We start from the raw sequence: 19,488 nt of genomic DNA, 5'->3' as shown, positions 1-19,488 counted from the left end.
TCTTACCCCTTTTTAGCACAGTAGTTAGCTCAAGGTCCTATGACTTGTTATAGTTGCACAAAGAAACGGATCCAATTACCTGTTTTTCAATGGCAACCATGTTTATTTAAAGAAAAAAGACATTTTTACAGGGCTTTACAATGCAGGCTGTTTCATGCATCCTCTATTCCCTTTTGCATGGAATTCTGTGTTGTTTCTTACTCTTCCTCAAACACATACATGCTATTTCAATAATGCTATTTCAGTAATAGTACTTCAAAGCCCAGAAAACCCTTCCACAAGCACAGCCTAGGTTCTTAACTGATCCTGAAAAAGGACATTGTAATGTGAATGACAATCTCATTCTGCTTCTGTGGTGTAAGGGTATTTTAATTGCTTTTAACACTCATCCTGAATAAATAATGATGGTTACCCTTTTTAACTTAAAAGTTTTATCCAAAGAGAAGCATAACTATTGCAGATGAGATCCAGAAAAACAGGTTAGGGGTGGGGATAGATGAATATATAAAATGGGAGGGGAAAAAAAAAAAGATTATTTTAGTAAGAAACCCATCTTTCCTACATATAACAAATTGCTTTATTTAAATCTCGAAAATCTCACTACTATATATTCAAATGCTTCTATGCTTAACCAACTGTGTGGTCACACAACATGACCTATACGCATACAGAGGAGTAAGAATAAAACAAAGCAAGAGCTATGAAGAACTCTTGAGGAAAGCAAATTAAATTAGAAAAAGAAAATATATTTTGAACTGGTCTCTGAACTACCTGGAATAAGCTGAAACCAGTGCAGCGTAATTGTGGGGTTTGCAGCAAGTGGCTATAGGTGACAGGAATATTCTGAATTAATCATGCTGGAGGACAGGGCTGCAATCCTCCTGGTAACAGAACTGTAGGTATAATGGCAAGTCAAGAACAAACTGTTCTTGTTCTGTAGAACTGTTCAGTAGATGTAGAGTACCAGATAGCTGTTAAAACATAAAACTGAGCTACACTGTCTCCAAGACATTGCTACTAGACAGAATGTATGAAGGACAGAATAACTTGCTCAAGACCACCCAGCAGCCCTGGGGACACACATAGTAACAGGACTTGGGTCTCCAGAGTCCCATTTCCTTATCATCAAATTAAAGAAGCCACCACTAAGAAGTTGGCAGTAGGAGAAACAGCATGAGAAATAAAGAATATTTTGAAGATTTTCACAGTTTTCCTTTAATTAACGTTTCTTCTCTTCCCACTCCTCCGTGCCCACCCTTCTTTGTATCCTGAACAATTCTTTCAGCTTTGGAAAGCTTGAAGAGTGGTAAATGAAAGATATATTTTCATGTTTTACTACTTTTTCCACAATTTCCTTTGTCTGGAAGTATCAGTGGGGCACTAGAGATTACAGAATGAATTTAGGGCAACAGAATGGAAAAAGATTCACTATGAACAAACAGAGACTCATTTACACTTTGCAAACCAGATCTCATTCTACAACCAAGGAGGAGTTCTAGACTAAACGTAGTCAAAAGCAAGAGGCGTTTAAGAGGTAGAGTAAGACTGGTAGAGATAGAGAGGTCCATGTACCTCAAGGTTAGACAGCATAGAATCATAGAATCATTTAGATTGGAAAAGACCTTTAAGATCATCCAGTCCAACCATTAACCTAACGCTACCAAGTCCACCACTAAACCAATTAAGAGTAGTAATTTATATTTCCTGGCTTGTTGGCTAGATTATTTTTTAATGAAAGTAAAAACTAGGAATCATTAAGGTTGGAAAGGATCTCTAAGATCATCAGTCCAAGTATTTCTTAAGAGATAGATATTGGGATATTTCAGAAAGCTGAGAAGGTATTAATGGAATGGAACTCATCAATATGGCTTTACTAAACATATGTACGTATATATAATTTCTTGAAGTTAATATATAGGAGTAAATCTGAAAACAGGATTAAGAAAAGCTGTATTCTGAAAAAGCTAGTTATCAAGTAATGCCAGAAATCTGAAGTGAGGACAGAGGATTGGGGGTGGGGGGTGGAAGGAAATGAGAAAGTATCAGAAAGGAGAAGAAAAGTAAATGCTTAAGGCAGAAGATATGCTGTATATCAAGCCACTCATATTAAAAAGGAACAAAACAATTCCTCATACATGACATAATGAAGGAGAAGAGCTAGTGCCACAAAAGGATCACCAGCTCCTCTGGAAGGGAGTGAACAGAAGAACTAGGGAGTGCATGTATTAAAATCACTAGGTGAGAGAATCTTATTTTATTGTACACCTACAAGAAATGGCATTCTATTCCAGTTACTTTTCTTTTTAGGCAATTAAACAAGGAAACAAAAGCCATCTTTCAATTCTAACCTCCTACCCACCAAGGAGACAAAGTAAAAATTGGCAAAGTACATACACTTTTGCAGTTAAAATAAATTACAACTTGACTTAATGTGAAGCCATCAAGGAGATTTATAATTACTCTTCGTATTTAAACCATAACATTTTTCCAGTCTAAAGAACATTGCACCCTCAAACATTCTACACCTCTTTTCCAACAGAATACAGTCTCATTACAGATAACAGTCTCATTACTGTGTATGACTATTGCGAATATAAAAGAAAACTTCCAGATTGCAGATCCAATCCTTTTGCAATTTATACAATAGTCAGCATTCTAAGTACTGGTTTAAAGGCTTGCAAGGTGGCATACCATCATAGTAGATACAGACCTACTCATATATCCTAGATATGTGGAAACTATTTTTTTTACTTCCATGTAGCTTAACTAGCTGCCAGTCCAGCAGCAATTCTTTTCCTCAGTTTTCTTCTTTACATAATTTCTCATCAGCAGTCGTTTTAGCCCTAGACAGCCAGTGCAGCTATTCTTTTACAATATTTGAGCTAACCAACATTTTATGCAAGTACTTTTCATTAAAAACATGCATATTGTTACCAAAAATGACCTTATTTCAGGCACAAGACTACTAACAGAGGTGCCATTCATCTTAAAAAGCAAAGTAACTCCCATCTGCATTTGCCTCAGTTGCTCCTGAACTGATGTGAATTCAAATGTTGTGGTAATTAGTTTACTCCTAAATGAGACTGAAATAATAATGTTAATCCTGCACACATCTTGTTTTAATTCACATTCCTAAGCCTTTGGAAACAGATGCTATATTATCCAGACTCCAAGACTGTTCTCTTTCGACAGCACTGCTACTATATAGGAGGTTACAGAAAAATTACCTGTTCAGTAAATTAGGTCAATCATTCATCAATACATGCTAGTATATGATATTTGCTGTCATTGTATTCAAAACAAAATAAAAACCACAAAACTAAAACCAGCACACCATAAAAACCACCCCACAAAAGCAAGTTTTACACACAAGCTGTCATCAAAACTTCTTTATTAGACAATAAGTATAATTTTCCACATCTTTATAAATATGGAATCAGACATATATCAGAATTGATTTGCACAAGGTGAATCAACAGGTCAGGGGCAAAACCAGGACTAGGTTTTTTGGAGGCTTCTAAAGCAGAAGGAGCATTATTTAATTCAATGTAATGATTGCACCAACTAGCCAAACATTGACATTTCAACCAGTAACTAAGATGTGAAAGGATCATCTCTGCTGAATTAGACTTGTCCTAAGAGTGAAGTTCAAGCAATGCAAGCCACAGTACAGTTTGCCTGGATTTGTTGTCCTTCTAGTCACACCAGAAAGCCATAGGTTTTTACTAGACTCTTGAGAGGAAGATATCCGACAGGCACAGAGGATTTGTGTGAAGAAAGGGAATTTTGTCGTTTTCAAGACACTATTTTTTGGGTTATGCATTTTACTGAATATTCTGGAGAAGAGCTGAGTTAGCAGCTGGTTTTGTCTGACAAATTATGTTCAGAATAATTAGAGTTTTCTGTTATACGACTCCTGTATATTTATAAACCAAGATAAATAAACAGCGTGCAATCAGATAAATATGAATAATTCTACACACTAAGATCTGAATTATTCCAACACATAAGTATAGGTCCCAATCCCACATATAGTGCTGTTTTCTACCATCCTTTTTCAGACAAGATTCCCCAGATGTCTTGTAATGCTGAGGAAGTTCTACTGAACAAACATATATTTACATTAATAACATGCTTAAGGTGGACTGGACAGGATTAGTGCCAAATTACAAATGTAGTTGTACTCTATTCCCATTACACTGGGGCTGTAGAGGATAAAGGACTTCAGCAGAGCAAACATCAAATTTTTAAAAAAATGTTAAAGCATTCAAATTTTAAGTATCTGGGAAACCAAGTACAAAAGTCAGAATTATGTCATTACTAATACTCGGTTTAATTTCAGATGCCTTTCCTGAATTGAAATTTAAATTTCTTACCATATAATTTCCTCTTAATTTTAGATTTTGGCAAAAGTTTTGAAATCATGTGGTATTCATGCATTTCAAAAACAGCAAACTTGACTTTCTGACTGTGGCTTATATATTTTTAATACAAAAACTATTCATTTAATAGATTTGTCAAAAATAATCACCAGAATACAGATATTGACTGAATTCATACAAATGTATTCTCCAATTGTACTAAACTACAGAGGAAAAAATAACACTCTTCAGTCGTTCTGCTTCTTTCCTCCCAATGCATTCCATTACTCTTATTACCTTTACCTGTCCCTGTTCTCACCTTTAGCTGCTTTTAAACAGACTGCAGTAGCTTCCTGATACTGACTCCTCCCTGCAATTTATATTGTCAGAAAGACGCTGTAAACTTGCCTCGCCTGCTATGACAAAAGATTTCCATTTAATTTTGGAGGGAATCCTATCTCCCTTCACACCCCCCTCTTCCTGAAGACGCCATCCAAGGTACAACTAAAGTATAGTGGCTGTTACTGGGGAAATAATAACCTCTTTCCAATGATGTTCACAATGTGTAAGGTGCACCACTAGATTCTAATGTATTTATTTTTCCTTTTAAAGGTTCAAACATCATAACTTAATGAAAAGATAATTTTGAGAATGGCACTTGTATTTGCATAACCTTCCCCCATTCTTATGTATTAAAGTGTTATTAAGCCATTACTCATTTTACTTCTGCATATTTTTCTCCAGCTGACCAGATCCTCACTGCAGCATTATGATTACATCCGCTCAAGGCACTGAAAAAATACAGTAATAGTAAAAATTTCCAGAGGAAAAAAGCAATGGCTATAAACAAGTGGGAGCACAGAGGAGGACAGAGAAAGTACACATAGAAAATAAATTGCTATGGTAATTGCTATACAGACAGAAATAATCAGCTACCCATAAAAGGATAAAGAAAATTGTTTGATTTCCAATTTAACTGCATTTGACATTTATGAATTTGACTCTGTAATGAGTCTTATTGGTTGGATCTCACTTGGAAGAAAATCAGAAAAGGTCAGTCTGAAGGATCTAGATTAAAAAAAAGTGCAGAACTGTAGTTATGTGGGAAATGGATAATAAGAAAGAAGTATGAGGGTGGGGGGGAAAAATGTATAAGGGAAAGAAGAAAATGTTTGCAAAACAGAAAATTACTCTCTAATATCAGCATAGTGTATCACTTAGTATTCAAAGCATAGGAAGAATTAATTCTCTGACAAGAAAGGGTTCAATTTCACTTGCCAGCTCAATGCCATATGGAGATTTATTGCCAACTACAGATACCAAGTATCAACAGAAGAAATAAGAGGGTTTCTATCAATTTTGGAGTTATTCAGGACTGCTACAGGATACCATTTATCTGTTCAGTAGTGAAAGAAGTTTTATTTAAAAAGTGTGTTAAAATTAATGCTTTGTAGCTCTCAGAGCTGATCCATTCCATGTACTTTGCTTTACTTCCATATCCATATGCTATAGTGCTGTTCTTCACCACCTGATCCTCTCCATATGCTAAACACTCTACAAAAAGTGTTGCTCCTGATCCAAATAATTTCGAAGTTTAGAAATTTAAGGAAAAAGGCATCATTACTAGGCCCATTTTACATGGAAAAGTTAGGCAAATGTGCCTCCATTAACGGGGGTGGGGTTGGGGAATCCTGCTTGCAGTTTTAACTTTCAATTCAAGGCTTCTGGCATTCTGGATGAAAGCCTACCACCACCACAAGTGCCGGATTTGTATGTGTGACATTACAGGTTAAGTTAATATAATGCTTAAGAGCTTCACCAAGTTTTGGCCACTAAGTTTACATGGCCTAAGCAGACCATCAAGAAAGTTATCACAGACCTAGGATAAGAAGCCAGATATATCTGAATCACAGTCTGCTGCCTTGGTTTTAATAGGAAAATTAAAATCCCAGTTGACCAACAGAAATCCTCCATTTTCTTTCATATTCCTCCCCCCACCCCCGCAATGTTTTTCATGGAAAGTTCCAGGGGGATGTCAGAACTCATCTCTACTTTTACTGAGAAATTGCATTGCAGTTGGTAATGATAGGTGGAAGTCTGAAGTGTGAAGCGAGCACTCAGATTTTTTTGTATCATGCCATCTATAATATCATCTTTCTTGTTGTACTTTGTCAAAGAAATGGCAGAATATATTGTAAAAGGCACGATGTGCGTAGGGGGTAATAAATCTGTTGGATGCAGATAGTCAACGGCTGCAAGTCATAACCTAAAGCTTTACTCTTAGCCTCCTACCAGTTTTCATTATCAGTGAAAATTTCTATTAATGTAATACGATAGCATCATGTACAAACAGCTCGGCAGTCATACATTCTGCACAGCTGTCATAAAGATAGTCATTTAGCTTCAAGGTAAAGCTGAAGTTTGAATATTCCTGCTTTTCATCTTTGAGGCTTTGTCACTTTAGAAGATAAAAGATAATTATCTGATTTTGTGACCAATGATGTGTTCCCAACACATCAAATTTTAATACCCGTTGTACGTAGATCCTCTTTTTGTGTCTTGAAAATTAGCAACTTAGATAGCTTGACACAAAATCTTGGGAGTATATTGAATAGCCAAATATTAAAATATGACCTAGAGGAACAATAGCAACACTATATGCTATGGCCCTGACCAAAGTTTTCATAATGCCTTCCAAATAGCATTCTCATAGTGCTTTTATCTAACAGGCTAGAGATACTATGACTGCATAATTTTGACTCCTGCTTTTTAGGAAAGCAAGTCAAATCCTTGTTTGTGTATAAAATACAAAGAAGGTCCTTGCCAGCTACTGTAGAATAATTTAAAGTAAAAACAGATGATAAGACATAAAACCTTCTACCAGGTGACAAATTAGTTCTGTACAACACTAAGTTCACTTAAGATACTGTGGCTGATAAAGATAGTAAAAGAAAATGGCTAATAAAGCAACTGGTAGCTAAAGGTTTTGGTTTAGCCCTGGATTAGAAGGGAAATTCCTGTGTTACCATGACAAATTAAAAAAAAACCAAAGCAAACTTCTCCAATTCATGCAATCAACTGAGTAGAAATTACTCTTGAGGCTTTGCAATTATGAGAACAGTTACATACTCCTATTGTGAGAACAGGAATGTCTGTGGAAAAAAGCCCACCTGAATATTAAACAGCAAAGAGTTCAGTTTGAGAGCCTGTAATGTTAGCGCAAACTATTTTAAAATAATGGGTCAGAAAAGAAAGTGCTGAGTCCTGACGAAGCAACTAAAAAGTGGTATAATATTGTCTATGACTGGGGCCTAAGAGAGGCCTGCCATGATGAAGTGTCAGGCTTTTCAATACCTACGAGGAGGTTACGGAGAAGATGAACCAAGGCTATTTATGGAGGTGCATGGTAGAAGTGACAGACAGCAGTCATAAATTGAAATGGGAAGTTCCAGCTTAAGTAAGTAACTTTTCATCCAGAGTAGAGTCAATGGTTGGAACAAAAATGGTTGTGGTATCACTGTCCTTGAAGGTTCTGAAGATCAGACGCAACAAAGCCCCAAGAAATCTGTGCCGATTTCAGCATTAACCTCCCTTTGAGCAGGAAGTTGAGTTAAAAGACCTTCTAAATCTTCTTCCAGAATTAATTATTCTACAATTCCAGAAACTATTGAAAACAGAGTTCCATAGTGGAAGAGAGTAAGACAGTTGTGCAAAGGGGGAAGATGAGGGTTTTTTCCAGAACCAGTTTTGCTGAGTCATTACTGCCAAACACAAGAGTCTCAGTTATAAGAGTACAATTAGAATTTTTAAACTCAGTATTGCTGTATTCAGAAGAACATTAATCAGAGGAGATCTACTCAGCTTGCACATTACAGAGGAACAGTGTTAACATTATATATAATCTGCCACCTGCACAAAATTCAGGGAAGCCTGTCAACTCCATATTTTCAGTACAAAGGAAAACATTTCATGAGGATACTACAAGCTCAAAAAGTAATTTCCACTCTTTCCTAAAAACTAAGAGCAAAGCTTCAATGAGGAAACTACTGTCAGTCATACATATAACCAAGCTAACTAATGAACAATCGACAGGATCTACATGTTAATTCCTGATACACTGAATTATAGACACATACTTCTCATATCCCCAATCTTATGAACTAGATTAGATCACCATATGATTTGTTTTGTCAATGTACCCAAGAACAACTTTTTCTTGCATCTTTTACTTCCTTAAGTTGGGTGCTCTAAGATCTCATAATCCAGTCTGAAGGATAAATAGTAATAGCTATCTTTAAGTGCCTCCTGCACTGCAAACTGATTTATGCAAAACATTTGGCATCAGCCTTGGAAGAAAACATTTCTCTCTAGAACATCTGCCCATTTTAGAACAGAAAGATTCAAATATAAGATAAATAAGGTGGTTCAGAAAGAGGAAGACAGGGAGAGACAAAGACAACAATAAAACAACATGTCAAATTAAGGAAGGCAAAAGCAAAACAGGAGTAGGAGCAAGTGCTCTGACAAAGAGAATGCCTTCTAATATTATAGAAATTGTTTTGGTCACCTTAATGAAATGTATTGCTTTAACTCTTTACAGTTCTTTCAGGAATCTTGACAGATAGAACAAATGGCTAGAAACAACCACCTGTCAAACATTTTTCTGTTTAAGAGTCATTGCCAGAACCTTTATGCCTTGATGACTCTATCAAACCAACCAAACAGGCTCTACCTAAAAAAGCAAAAATTCAGCATCAGTAGTGCTTAGGAAGAACTCTTCTCGAGAGTAAGAAAAGTTAAGAACAAACTTTCCTAGATAGCAAAGCACTAGAATATGTGGCAGGTACATAAGGAATAAAACAGGAGTTTACCTCTAATCAACCATTTCCTCCTCTCTCAGTGGAACATCACACTGTCTTACAAGCCCTAGTGAAGCTCTATTACCTATCTAATTCGTAGTTACACATAACATAAGAACACGTTGGGACATCTTGAAAAGCTAACCCTGCTGAAGTCTTACCATGTGGTTGTTGAACTGCAAGTCAAATAGATGAAGACTGCTCACAACTTTAATCTGTTATATTTAATATATTTATCCTTCTAGAGTAAAAAGACATATATTTTAATGAGATCATTTGATTGTATGCTTATGGGGGGCAGGGAGAAAGCAAGCGTTCAGCCAACCTGGCCAACCTGTACAGCAACAATGACCTGTTTCTGCTCTGAAAGTTGAGGGATTCCCCAGCTGTGTCTTAAGGAGACACAAAGCTTACAGTGCATAGATATAGACATCAAAGAAGAAATACAATCACTTTCATTGCTTATAGTCCAAAATAATAAAAAAAACCCCACCAAACCCCAAAAGAAAGGATTATGTAGCTCATCTTCCTAACATAAGGCAGTTTAACGAGATCTACATAATGGCAGGTAACCTGTTGTGAAAAGCCACCCTGCAAGAGTTCCACGCTATTCCAGTGTTTTCTCTCAGGGTGGAGGGTGGGGGTGAGTTTTTGATAGTAGGAAAAACTAATGCTTGTGTTTAAAGACCAGTTCTTCTTCATCTACCATGGATATAGAGAACACATTTATTCTTCTCCCTGGTTTTCTGCATGTGAAGAATGTTGCCATATTTTCTTTCAAGTTTTTACTAGCTTTGCTCAGTCACAGCTTGGCCCATGGCACTAAATCACTGTCTAGTGGAATAGACAGTTTCTTCTTCCTCTCTTCCCTCTCTCCTGCCCCATTTACATGTCTCCACACTTTCCTCCTCAGTACAAAAGGAAATACACTTTTTGTGTTTAATTTGGGTTTCTTTTCTCCCCTCCACTTTTCTCATTTATTTGAAGGTTATTGTCTCTTTCACACAGCATACCTGTTTGCATCAGACATTGAAAGGTTTTTTTGGAATTCAGGACTGGTCGTCTCCCCCTGTTTATGTGACCTAAGTATCTTACCTTTAGAAATGTTCTAAACTGTAGAAACTCAGTCTCATAAATATGGATTTGACATATGCTTTATCATAAATGAGGTTCCCAGTCAGTTCTCAGCTCTCTGCAGAGATTAAAGACAGCCACATCAGCCATTTTACCAGAAAATGTGGCAGAAATGGGGAGCAGGTAAAATATATCAGATCAGATGAATCTTTGAGGGTAAAACATTCCTCATCCCCTCAGTATATTCACAATAGCTGCAGATACCAAAAAGCAGCAAGAACACCTGGAGTCTGTGACTTCCTCTGCTGGCAATGTCTGTGAATCAGTGTCTTGACACATCCATAATGGGTTATGATGGGTGGAGTTGACAGGGCAAAAAAAGAATCGAGAGAGGAGAGAGAAAACCTCTTGCTTGTAGTGTAGATGCAAAAGGAATCAGTGTGAAAAGCAACACAACAGAAAACTGATTTGTGTTCCCAGCAAACAGGAAATCTCAAGTACAACAGGAACCTAGTGCAAGAGTTCAGTGTCTCTGAAGGCATCTACACAAGATTACAAATGTCTACTTACATAAATTAGTCTAGGAGCAGAAGCAACAATTCTGCCCATCTCTGCCTCCAAAACTCTTGCTAGGGTAATCTGTTTTCTCTCATCATTTTGAGAGACTCTTCTGGAAAAAATGCATTTTTCCTGTGTTAGGGATCTTCCAGGAAATAAACTTGAACCTCATGTGCATGAAATGAAAATCGTATTCCTATACAAAGCATCCAGCAAAGCATATTAAGTATTTCTGTCTTCCACTACATCTTCACCTCCTCAACCACCATCTCCTTCCTGAAAATTGCCTGGCACTGGGTGTTGCTCAGGCATTCCTATTTTGAAGATACATTTAAAACACGAACACCCCACCACCAGGCTTGTCCAAGATTTGAATCCAGATAATTTCAAACATACAGTTATGCACCTAACACTAACTTCATTATAAATTCAAATCTGTTTCTCCCTTCATTCTCAAAGAGCACCATTGATGAAATAGCCTTATTTTTATCTAGCTAAACAAATTATTTGCTTCTAAACTTGACTTCTATCTACTGTCAACTCAAGTCAAGCTTGTTAAAGCAATCCAAGATGCTCCAGCTACTGTTAAGACCCTGCTAAAGACCAACTCTCTTATACAGGAGGGATTTATGACAGCTTAATTCCTGTGCTCTGTATTCTACTGTCTACTATTTTATTCCCAGATTAAATTTTATATGCTGGTTGTAACATCTGTACACTCCTATGTGAACTAGTCTGTCTCTCTTGACCAATCACAATCTCCTCGCATCTTATATCATCATCCTCAGAAACAGTGCAGTAGTTATCAACTATAAGATGGATAACTCCATCTGTAAAGTCCTAGGAGATCTGAGGGCAGGATACATTCAGAAAGTACTGTCCCTGGAATTCGTCACTTCTGGAAAGGCTTTCAAGACCCTTCCCAACTTCTCTCCAACTATGCTAACAAAAAAAAAAAAAACCAAACCAAAACAAAACATGAAATACAAATCTTGCAATGATTTTGTCATTCACTCTAAAAGAGTACTTAAGCTTTACAAATGAACTGGGCAGATGCTAAATAGGCTCACAAAAATGTCCACATAATTTTGCAAAAACGTTATACACAGAAAAAGCAAAATGGAACTTCATGAGAACAACATATTAATCAAAGTATTTCACTAAGACCTTTCATTGAAGCTTCTACAGCAACCTAAAATACAATCTATCCTATCAATATATAATTTGTGTTGTACAATGTGTAACCACTTATTATCAGCAACAAAAAATTGTACCCTACAGAACAGTAATGACATTTGAAAGTGTAGAGTATTGATTAGCAGTTGCTTAAAAGTGAATCACCACTACAATGCGGCATCTATTCATGGCTCTACGTACCTTCACTGTCAAGATAATTTGCATGGAGACTGGTTCTTCTAACCTTGAAATGTAAGCATTTTCCAATACAGGACGTGAAAACAAACAACCATAAATGCATTAAGCAAAGGAATTAGCACTCGTTTCCTTTCAAGATCTGATGTTTTCCAGCTGGATTGTCCACTCAATTTCCATATTAAGAGACATTATTGAAAGTGTAATGCATGTATCATAAACCTACTGAAGCCATTTCATATTTCTATTATGTATTAACAATAGAACATATTTACTTTCAATAACACAAGAAAGAGGATCATGCTGTGCTTGCAAAACCCAGAAAGACACAGAAAATACGACAAAATATAGAGTGCTGATGGCAGAAGAGCATGAATTCACTGTGGTTTAAAATAGGGCTTTCCTTTTAGTTAAAGAGAAATATAAAACATAATGATTTATATTCAGGCTGATTTAGACTACATATTAAAAACATTACCAACACCAAGAAATTATTACTCCTGCCATAACATTCAAACCGGAGATGAGAGTAAGACCATAGATCATTCAAGATGCAGTTCTAACGTCACTGAATGCAAAGAAAATTTCCAATACCTTCAGAGAAGGCAGACCTTCGTTACAAGAAAGAAGGAAAAAATTATTCTCTGTTACTGAGAAAGAGAGACCACACTATTGGAAGTTTGATAGCACTGTGATATTTTCCTCTACAGATCAATATGCTACCAGAAAATTAGTATTGGACCCAGCAGATTTTTCCACCTAATACATTAGTAGCATATGAATTTTTTTTTTCTTGAACAAAGAAAAATTAAAGTATCTAACCAAAAGAGATTTTACCTTTATGTGTGCAGATAACAACATTAAATACTTCACCAAGCACACTGAAATGTTCTGTAACTAGTTCGGCACGGAGAATAACTCTGTGATTTACGTAGCCCAAAGGTCTGTAAGAATTAAAGGGGATGGAGGTTGAAGCTCTGCAAGTTTCAAAACATCATTTGCATTAATCATTAGAATTAAAGTGATTTAAGATTCTCAGATGCATATTTCTTTTATTTTCTAATGCTTGAGTTTAATTCAGTGCTAGGAGACACATTTTACATAATCCAGATTTCAGGAGTCTGAATTATAATGAATTAACTCTGAATAGAGCTTTTGGTAAGCTCTATACTGTTTACCTGGCTGGTGGTTTTTTGAATTCGCGTTTTGGGGTTTTTGGGGTGGGTTTTGGGTTGGTTTGGGGGTTTTTTTTTTCATAGTCATATGTCTTCAGTTTTTGATCATTTTTCTCCTATTTTTGATACAAAAAAAATAATCAGTAATATTTTTGCAGTTTTAAAATTGTTCAGCTGGCAAAAGTTTAAATTGATATCCAAGAAGCCAATCCATGTCTGCAACTTAAACTGCATGTCTCAATCTTACTGACCCTTCCTTCAAAGCAGAAGTTACAGTGTCTTGAGCAAAGAAGAAACAGCCTACAAAGACCTAAACCAACATAAGGCTGAATAAAAGAAAAGCAATTAATGTCAAGATGATTGGACTACACTTCTCTAAGAATTTAAGTCACTATTATGCGATTTAAAACTAAAGATAGATGTACTGCATGAATCAGATACACCAGCTGAATGCTAATTGATCTAAATCACCCTGTTACATTAGTTTTGCACTGCCATTTTCCATAGTTGTAAGAAACTAACAAGATACAGCACCAAATCTAGTCAGTAAGACAAAATGCAATTCTGAAACTTTAAAAATAGGAATGCTATACCGATTGAAGAACCTGCTTTGAGAAAACACAATGATTTGAGAACTCCTAACACAATGAAGAATTTGTTGAAAGGAGTAGGCAGATGCAGACTACAGGCTGCTTGAGACCATGGCAGTCAGTGCTTACATAACAGTGAAAACTCAGACGACTTACATAAGAAAAATCTGAGATAGCCTTAAACAAGCTTGTCTTCAGTAAGAAATCTTTATGGCAGAACCAATAAATAAAAGTTTCCTTTCAGTGAGAAAACATTCCTACATTTGCAATAAAATATTATCGACTATTCAGGACCAAATCAAGAATTATCAAAGCTCAGAATATTTAAAAAAAAAAAACAAAAAAAACCAACAACAGACAAACCAAAAACACATCCCTCCAAAAGAAGTCTAAGAAAGCATGGACCACCCTGCATTTTTAGAGAATCAGACACTTCATTGATACTAGAAAAAACTTTACTGTGTAGCAACAATTATTTTTAACGTTAACAGAAGGCACATTACCTGCATTTTTTGCTTTCATTTTATTACTACTATTATTTTGCAACACCATGGAACTGAAAACACATTATTATTATGGACACCATAATGTGAACAGTAGCATTCCCCAAAATCTGTTCCTCAAAAATTCTCATCGTAGCAGCTGAAGTGAGTATCTTCCTGGCACCTAACCCTTGCTTTGCATCCTATACTTAAAGTCTGGCTTTGCCAGTGGGCAACACTCTCACATTTACTACAGTACTCGCTAAACATAATCAGAGTGTTTCTTTAAAAGAAAAAAAAAGTTTAAAGAATTGTTAAGATTCAAATAAGGCCGATGTCTTTTCAAAGACCAAGGAAAAAAACATAAGCACCTTTGAGACAATTAAAATTTCAATCAATTTTTAGTCCCCAGCAGCATTTGCCAACCAGGTGAAGAGTATGCATGTCTCTACAGCACCAAGCAGCTTCTTGTATGCTGCCAAATCTATGACAGCTGTAAAACCCCCATAAATCTGATAACTTAGGAATAATATTGTCCTGTTTTCTTCTGTATGGTTTTTTGAACACTGAACGGTCTTCCTTCACTTTGAAAGCAAGTAGTAGAACAATAAAATGCTACATTTAAGTGCTAATTTTGCTTAAAAGCTCATCATCATTTCTGAAATTATTTACTGAACTGTTATTATTATTATTATTTTCTGAGCTATTTATAGTGTCTGTATTTCACCTAAGGTCAATTTCAGGGACAATCATATATCCCATATACTCTTAGGAGGCGTAACAACATACTTGGATAAGATTATCAGAATGCAATAAAATAATAGAACATTCAATTAAGATAAGGCAAGCAGTGTTTTTTAAAAAAATACATAGTTTCAAAAAAATGACAAAAATATTCTTATGCATCTTTTTGAAACTCAAGCGGACAGCAATGCTGGTTATTCATTTCATGTTCATAGTACAGCAAGACTTAAGAATTGTAATAACTAAATCACTATTCACAGCTATAATGTGGCAAAGTTTTGCTTTACTGAGTATCTTGCATAACTTCATTTGCTCAACGAATTTTTAGTATGGGTCAAATGACTCAATGTGCAAAACATTTGGGCAGGAGAGTGTCAATCATGCTTTGATTTCAAACGCATTCCTTTGAAAGTAGTGCTCACTATATATGCTAACAAAATGAATCAACTAACCTTTACATTAATTTTTCATTTGGCAAGCCTTTATTAAACTAAATGGCCCTATGAAGCGGTTCATAATTGAGAAATCTATACTGCCCAGATACATAATTATACGCACATTTTATATCTTCATTTGTTTAACGATGCTTAATTCATAATCAGAAAATGTGGATTCTTCCAGTAATAATGGAAGTTGCACTGCTTCTAAAAGGGGAATCTTGACTTTAAAAAGACATTGACTCTGATCACCCAGAGCTCACAATAAATACCAAATGGATTCTTGGTGCCTGGCTAGTGGGGAGGCGGGGGGCAGAGAAAGACGTTTGCATTTAGAGACCTACTGTGCTATCACTTCCTTAATTGTTATGACAACTTCTGCCAGTGACTTTGCATGTTGAACATACTTGCAAATCTTGAAGTTTGGCATGTTTTTATTCACACAAGTTTACAAAAGAAATATACTTCATAACAATACAGAAAGATGCATGTTAAAGTCATCTGTCATCCAGGCTCATTTGCCACAATCAACAGCAAGAAATAGCAAGCTTAAAAGGACAGAGACACTTGGACTTCTGAATAAAAATAAAAAGCAACAGAGGTTTCCCAAAAATACCATAATGAGAAGGGGGGAAAAAAAAGAAAAAAATAGGGGATGTGACAAAGGAATAAAAATGGTCTAAATACCTGTCAAATCTGCATTTTGTCTTTCCTCTTTCATTCCATAATGAAATAACATAACAAAAGCAAGAAACAAAAACAAAATAGCTTGGAATGAACATACACTGTCCACCTTCAAAAACAGGAGCACAGATTTGTTAGTGAAATAGAAAGGATGCTGATGAAAAGGTAAAATGAATAGCTTCCAATTATCTACAATTATAACAACCAATAGAAAGAAATCTTGATACTTCAGAGAAAAAGAAATATATTACAGAAGGGATGACAGCAGTATCTACTATGGAGGAAGAGAAGAACAATTAAGGATCTCATACTGATTCTTTGTGGATTTTAGCACGATTGCAAAACACAGTATATTCCATATTTTTCTAGCAAATTTTGGACTATCTGCATTTGGTAGATTTAATTTTTAAAGCCATTTTAGTGCAAAAATGGCTGTGCATGGAACAGTTCCAAAGTTAAATAAAGGTACCTGTTTGTTATGGCCCAATAAAAAAATTAAAGCCTTTTAATAATACTTGATTAGATACTAATCAAAACTGAAAGGGCCATCTGCTTTATAAATTTAAGAGTTCATACAAAAATGTGATGATATAAGACTACACAGACTTTAAAGAATGTGAGCCAGAAGTATAATAAATACTGAATGTCCAGATTTTCAGATTACAAGTTTGCCCAATATATTGAAATGAAGCCATTTAATGGCCTTAAAAAGTAGTAAGAAACCTCAAACATTTTTGTTCTTAATAGTTCTGTATTTTAGCTTAGTGAAGTTCTTGTTTTGCAGTCCGGGGTATACAACACTGAAAAGACAGATACTGCTAAGGAACTCATATGCCTTTAGTAATCATTAAGTCAGTTGCTTTCATTTTACATGGATAGCATAAGCTTTTTATTTGAACTGCTACATGTACTGTCCGTTACATAATTTCACACTTATACAAGCCTTTCAAAATAAGTGCTATAAACTCAAGGAATAATTTCCTCCGTAATCAGACAAGAAAAAACAAACAAACAAACAAAAAAAACCCCAACAAACAAACCATGTTACTTGGAACCAAAAATCACATCTAAAATAACAGCAGAAATTTAACATATGGGTTGAATGCGTGTCTCTGCAGTCAGTGAATGTCTCTATGTTTTCCCATTTCCATATTGCATTTTGAGGATCATATATTAAATGCTGCAAAATCACAGTCTTAAAATCTTTAACATATTCCTTGTAGTCTCTTTTTTTTTTCCAGCAACTGCTATAAAAATAAATTTTCTACAATACAGAACTTTCCTATAGGTTACATATTTAAATTAGAGTAGACACAGTCCTTAATACATACCTAATACTCAAATCTGCTTTCTCTTTACTCTCTGCCCCAATTATGTAGACTTATACCGATTTCTCAAGTTTTTGCAATACTTCACTAGCTTATTACCCAGCTGTGCAGCTGAGCAAGAAGATAACCACATTCATTCCTCTTATCTGTAATGATGTAATACATCCCAGCACTGGGTTGAGATGATTGGGGGAATAATGGGATTGTAAAAACTGCAGAGATGACAAACAACAGTGCAACCGCCTTCTCCTGATACAGTGAATTGCAACATACAGCACAGGGTGAAAATAATACAATATGCACTAATTCTTCTCCTTGAATGAAGTTAACATTTTTCGTAAGAAGCAGCTGCTTCTACACAGAAACATCATCATCACAGTGCAGCAACCAGATTAAATGCCCGCAATGTAGGCTGAAGCCTAGACTTCAAGAAATAGAAGTGTTGGAGTTTACTTTCTAATGATAACAAAAAATCATCCAAAAAGAAAAATATCAGTTTAATCAAGGACTCTCCAGATAGCGCAGTGCAATGCAAAGAGTCATCAGGGAGTAGTATGCAATACAAAAATAGATCTTGGACCAAAGCAAGTACAGCACTGCTTTCCTGTTCATTTAAAAAATTAAATCTGCCTCCATTTTCTCTGTAAGACCTTCCTTATTACAACTGAAGAGATCCTTACCTTCTGCAGGAGCTGGGAACCTGAGTACTTGGCTGCAATAGATTTGATCTCCCCACCAAATGCTGAGGCCCAGAGCTTTACACTGTGAAGAAAAATGAGAGACAGGAAGAAATGTAATACACATGTCAGAGCAAGCAACACAGACTGTAAGAGCTTCAGCTGCACTCAGAAGGATCCTAGCAATTTTGCATTAAAGAGCTCACTAAGGAACCTAAGCACAGCAAAAGATTAGCGAAGCTGTTCAAGTATAAGCACAAACTAGATGCTGTACTAAGGTAAGGCCTCTGATATGAAACTACCCAACCTGCACGGTTTATATTTAAAGAATCAACTTGTACAGAAACATGCTTTGGCACAATATAACATACATCCCTTGAAAGGAAAGCAGCAGATAAAATGGCAGAACAGTTCTTAATGATCAATGCTCACATGAGAAGGAGTTAACACAACAGCATCAACTTCAGTAAATACAAGCACTTAAGACTCTGTGGCCACGTACTCCGCCAACATATGCTTCTACAACAAAATTAAAGTAGCACTGAGCACATTAGAGACTACCACTTTAAACACAGCTGACAGAGGAGCAAAGGTGCCTTGAACAGTCAAATGTCTGTAATATAAAAATATAAGAACTTGAGCAGGCGAGTTCTCATCCTTCAACATGGTCCTGAGAGCAATAGCATGAAAGCACTTACACAGACAAGGGGATCTGCTGCTCCGATCCAACCACATCCACTAAGGCTGTATTAAAAGCTGTCCAGAAGACAAAGAAAACTCCCCCAAAAGCCCGAAGAAGATTCAGATTCTCTGGCATTGTGCCTCTCTGTGCCTGGGAAGATTTGGGGAAATTAAAGTAAAACTGAATTCAGCAGCAGCGGGGTTTTGCTTCTAAAGCCTCTTTCCCCACCCTTACCCCCTCCACTAGAACAACACTGGAAGAAATCACAGCTCCATCCTCATCCCTCCAAAGAATGACCCTTCTCTGTGTAATGGAAGGAGAGGACCAGAAGCGAAGCTCTAATGACTTGAAAACTATTGTGTCCCTGGTAACAGCAAAGCGTTTTCCAGCACTACTGCAGCCACTTGCATGTAGTTCTTTACAACTCCGCAGTCAGCAGTGTGCTGGAGTTACTTCAGTGACCTAT

The 19,488-nt window shown here is 36.1% G+C and overlaps 1 protein-coding gene across 1 annotated transcript in view; it reads right to left on the bottom strand.

Moving 5' to 3' along the window:
• Window positions 1-19,157, bottom strand: part of CACNA2D3 (calcium voltage-gated channel auxiliary subunit alpha2delta 3) — a 480,096-nt gene extending 460,939 nt beyond the window's left edge. The window contains exons 1-2 of the mRNA XM_075713919.1: window positions 19,039-19,157; window positions 18,344-18,425 (exon numbers count right to left, since the gene is read on the bottom strand). Coding sequence (XP_075570034.1) covers window positions 18,344-18,425; window positions 19,039-19,157 — 201 coding nt within the window. The remainder of the gene's footprint in view (window positions 1-18,343; window positions 18,426-19,038) is intronic.
• Window positions 19,158-19,488: the final 331 nt, after the last annotated feature.

This window comes from Pelecanus crispus, chromosome 7, assembly GCF_030463565.1.
Source record: "Pelecanus crispus isolate bPelCri1 chromosome 7, bPelCri1.pri, whole genome shotgun sequence".
NCBI classification, from domain to species: Eukaryota; Metazoa; Chordata; class Aves; order Pelecaniformes; family Pelecanidae; genus Pelecanus; species Pelecanus crispus.
This window is presented reverse-complemented; position numbering and strand designations above follow the sequence as displayed.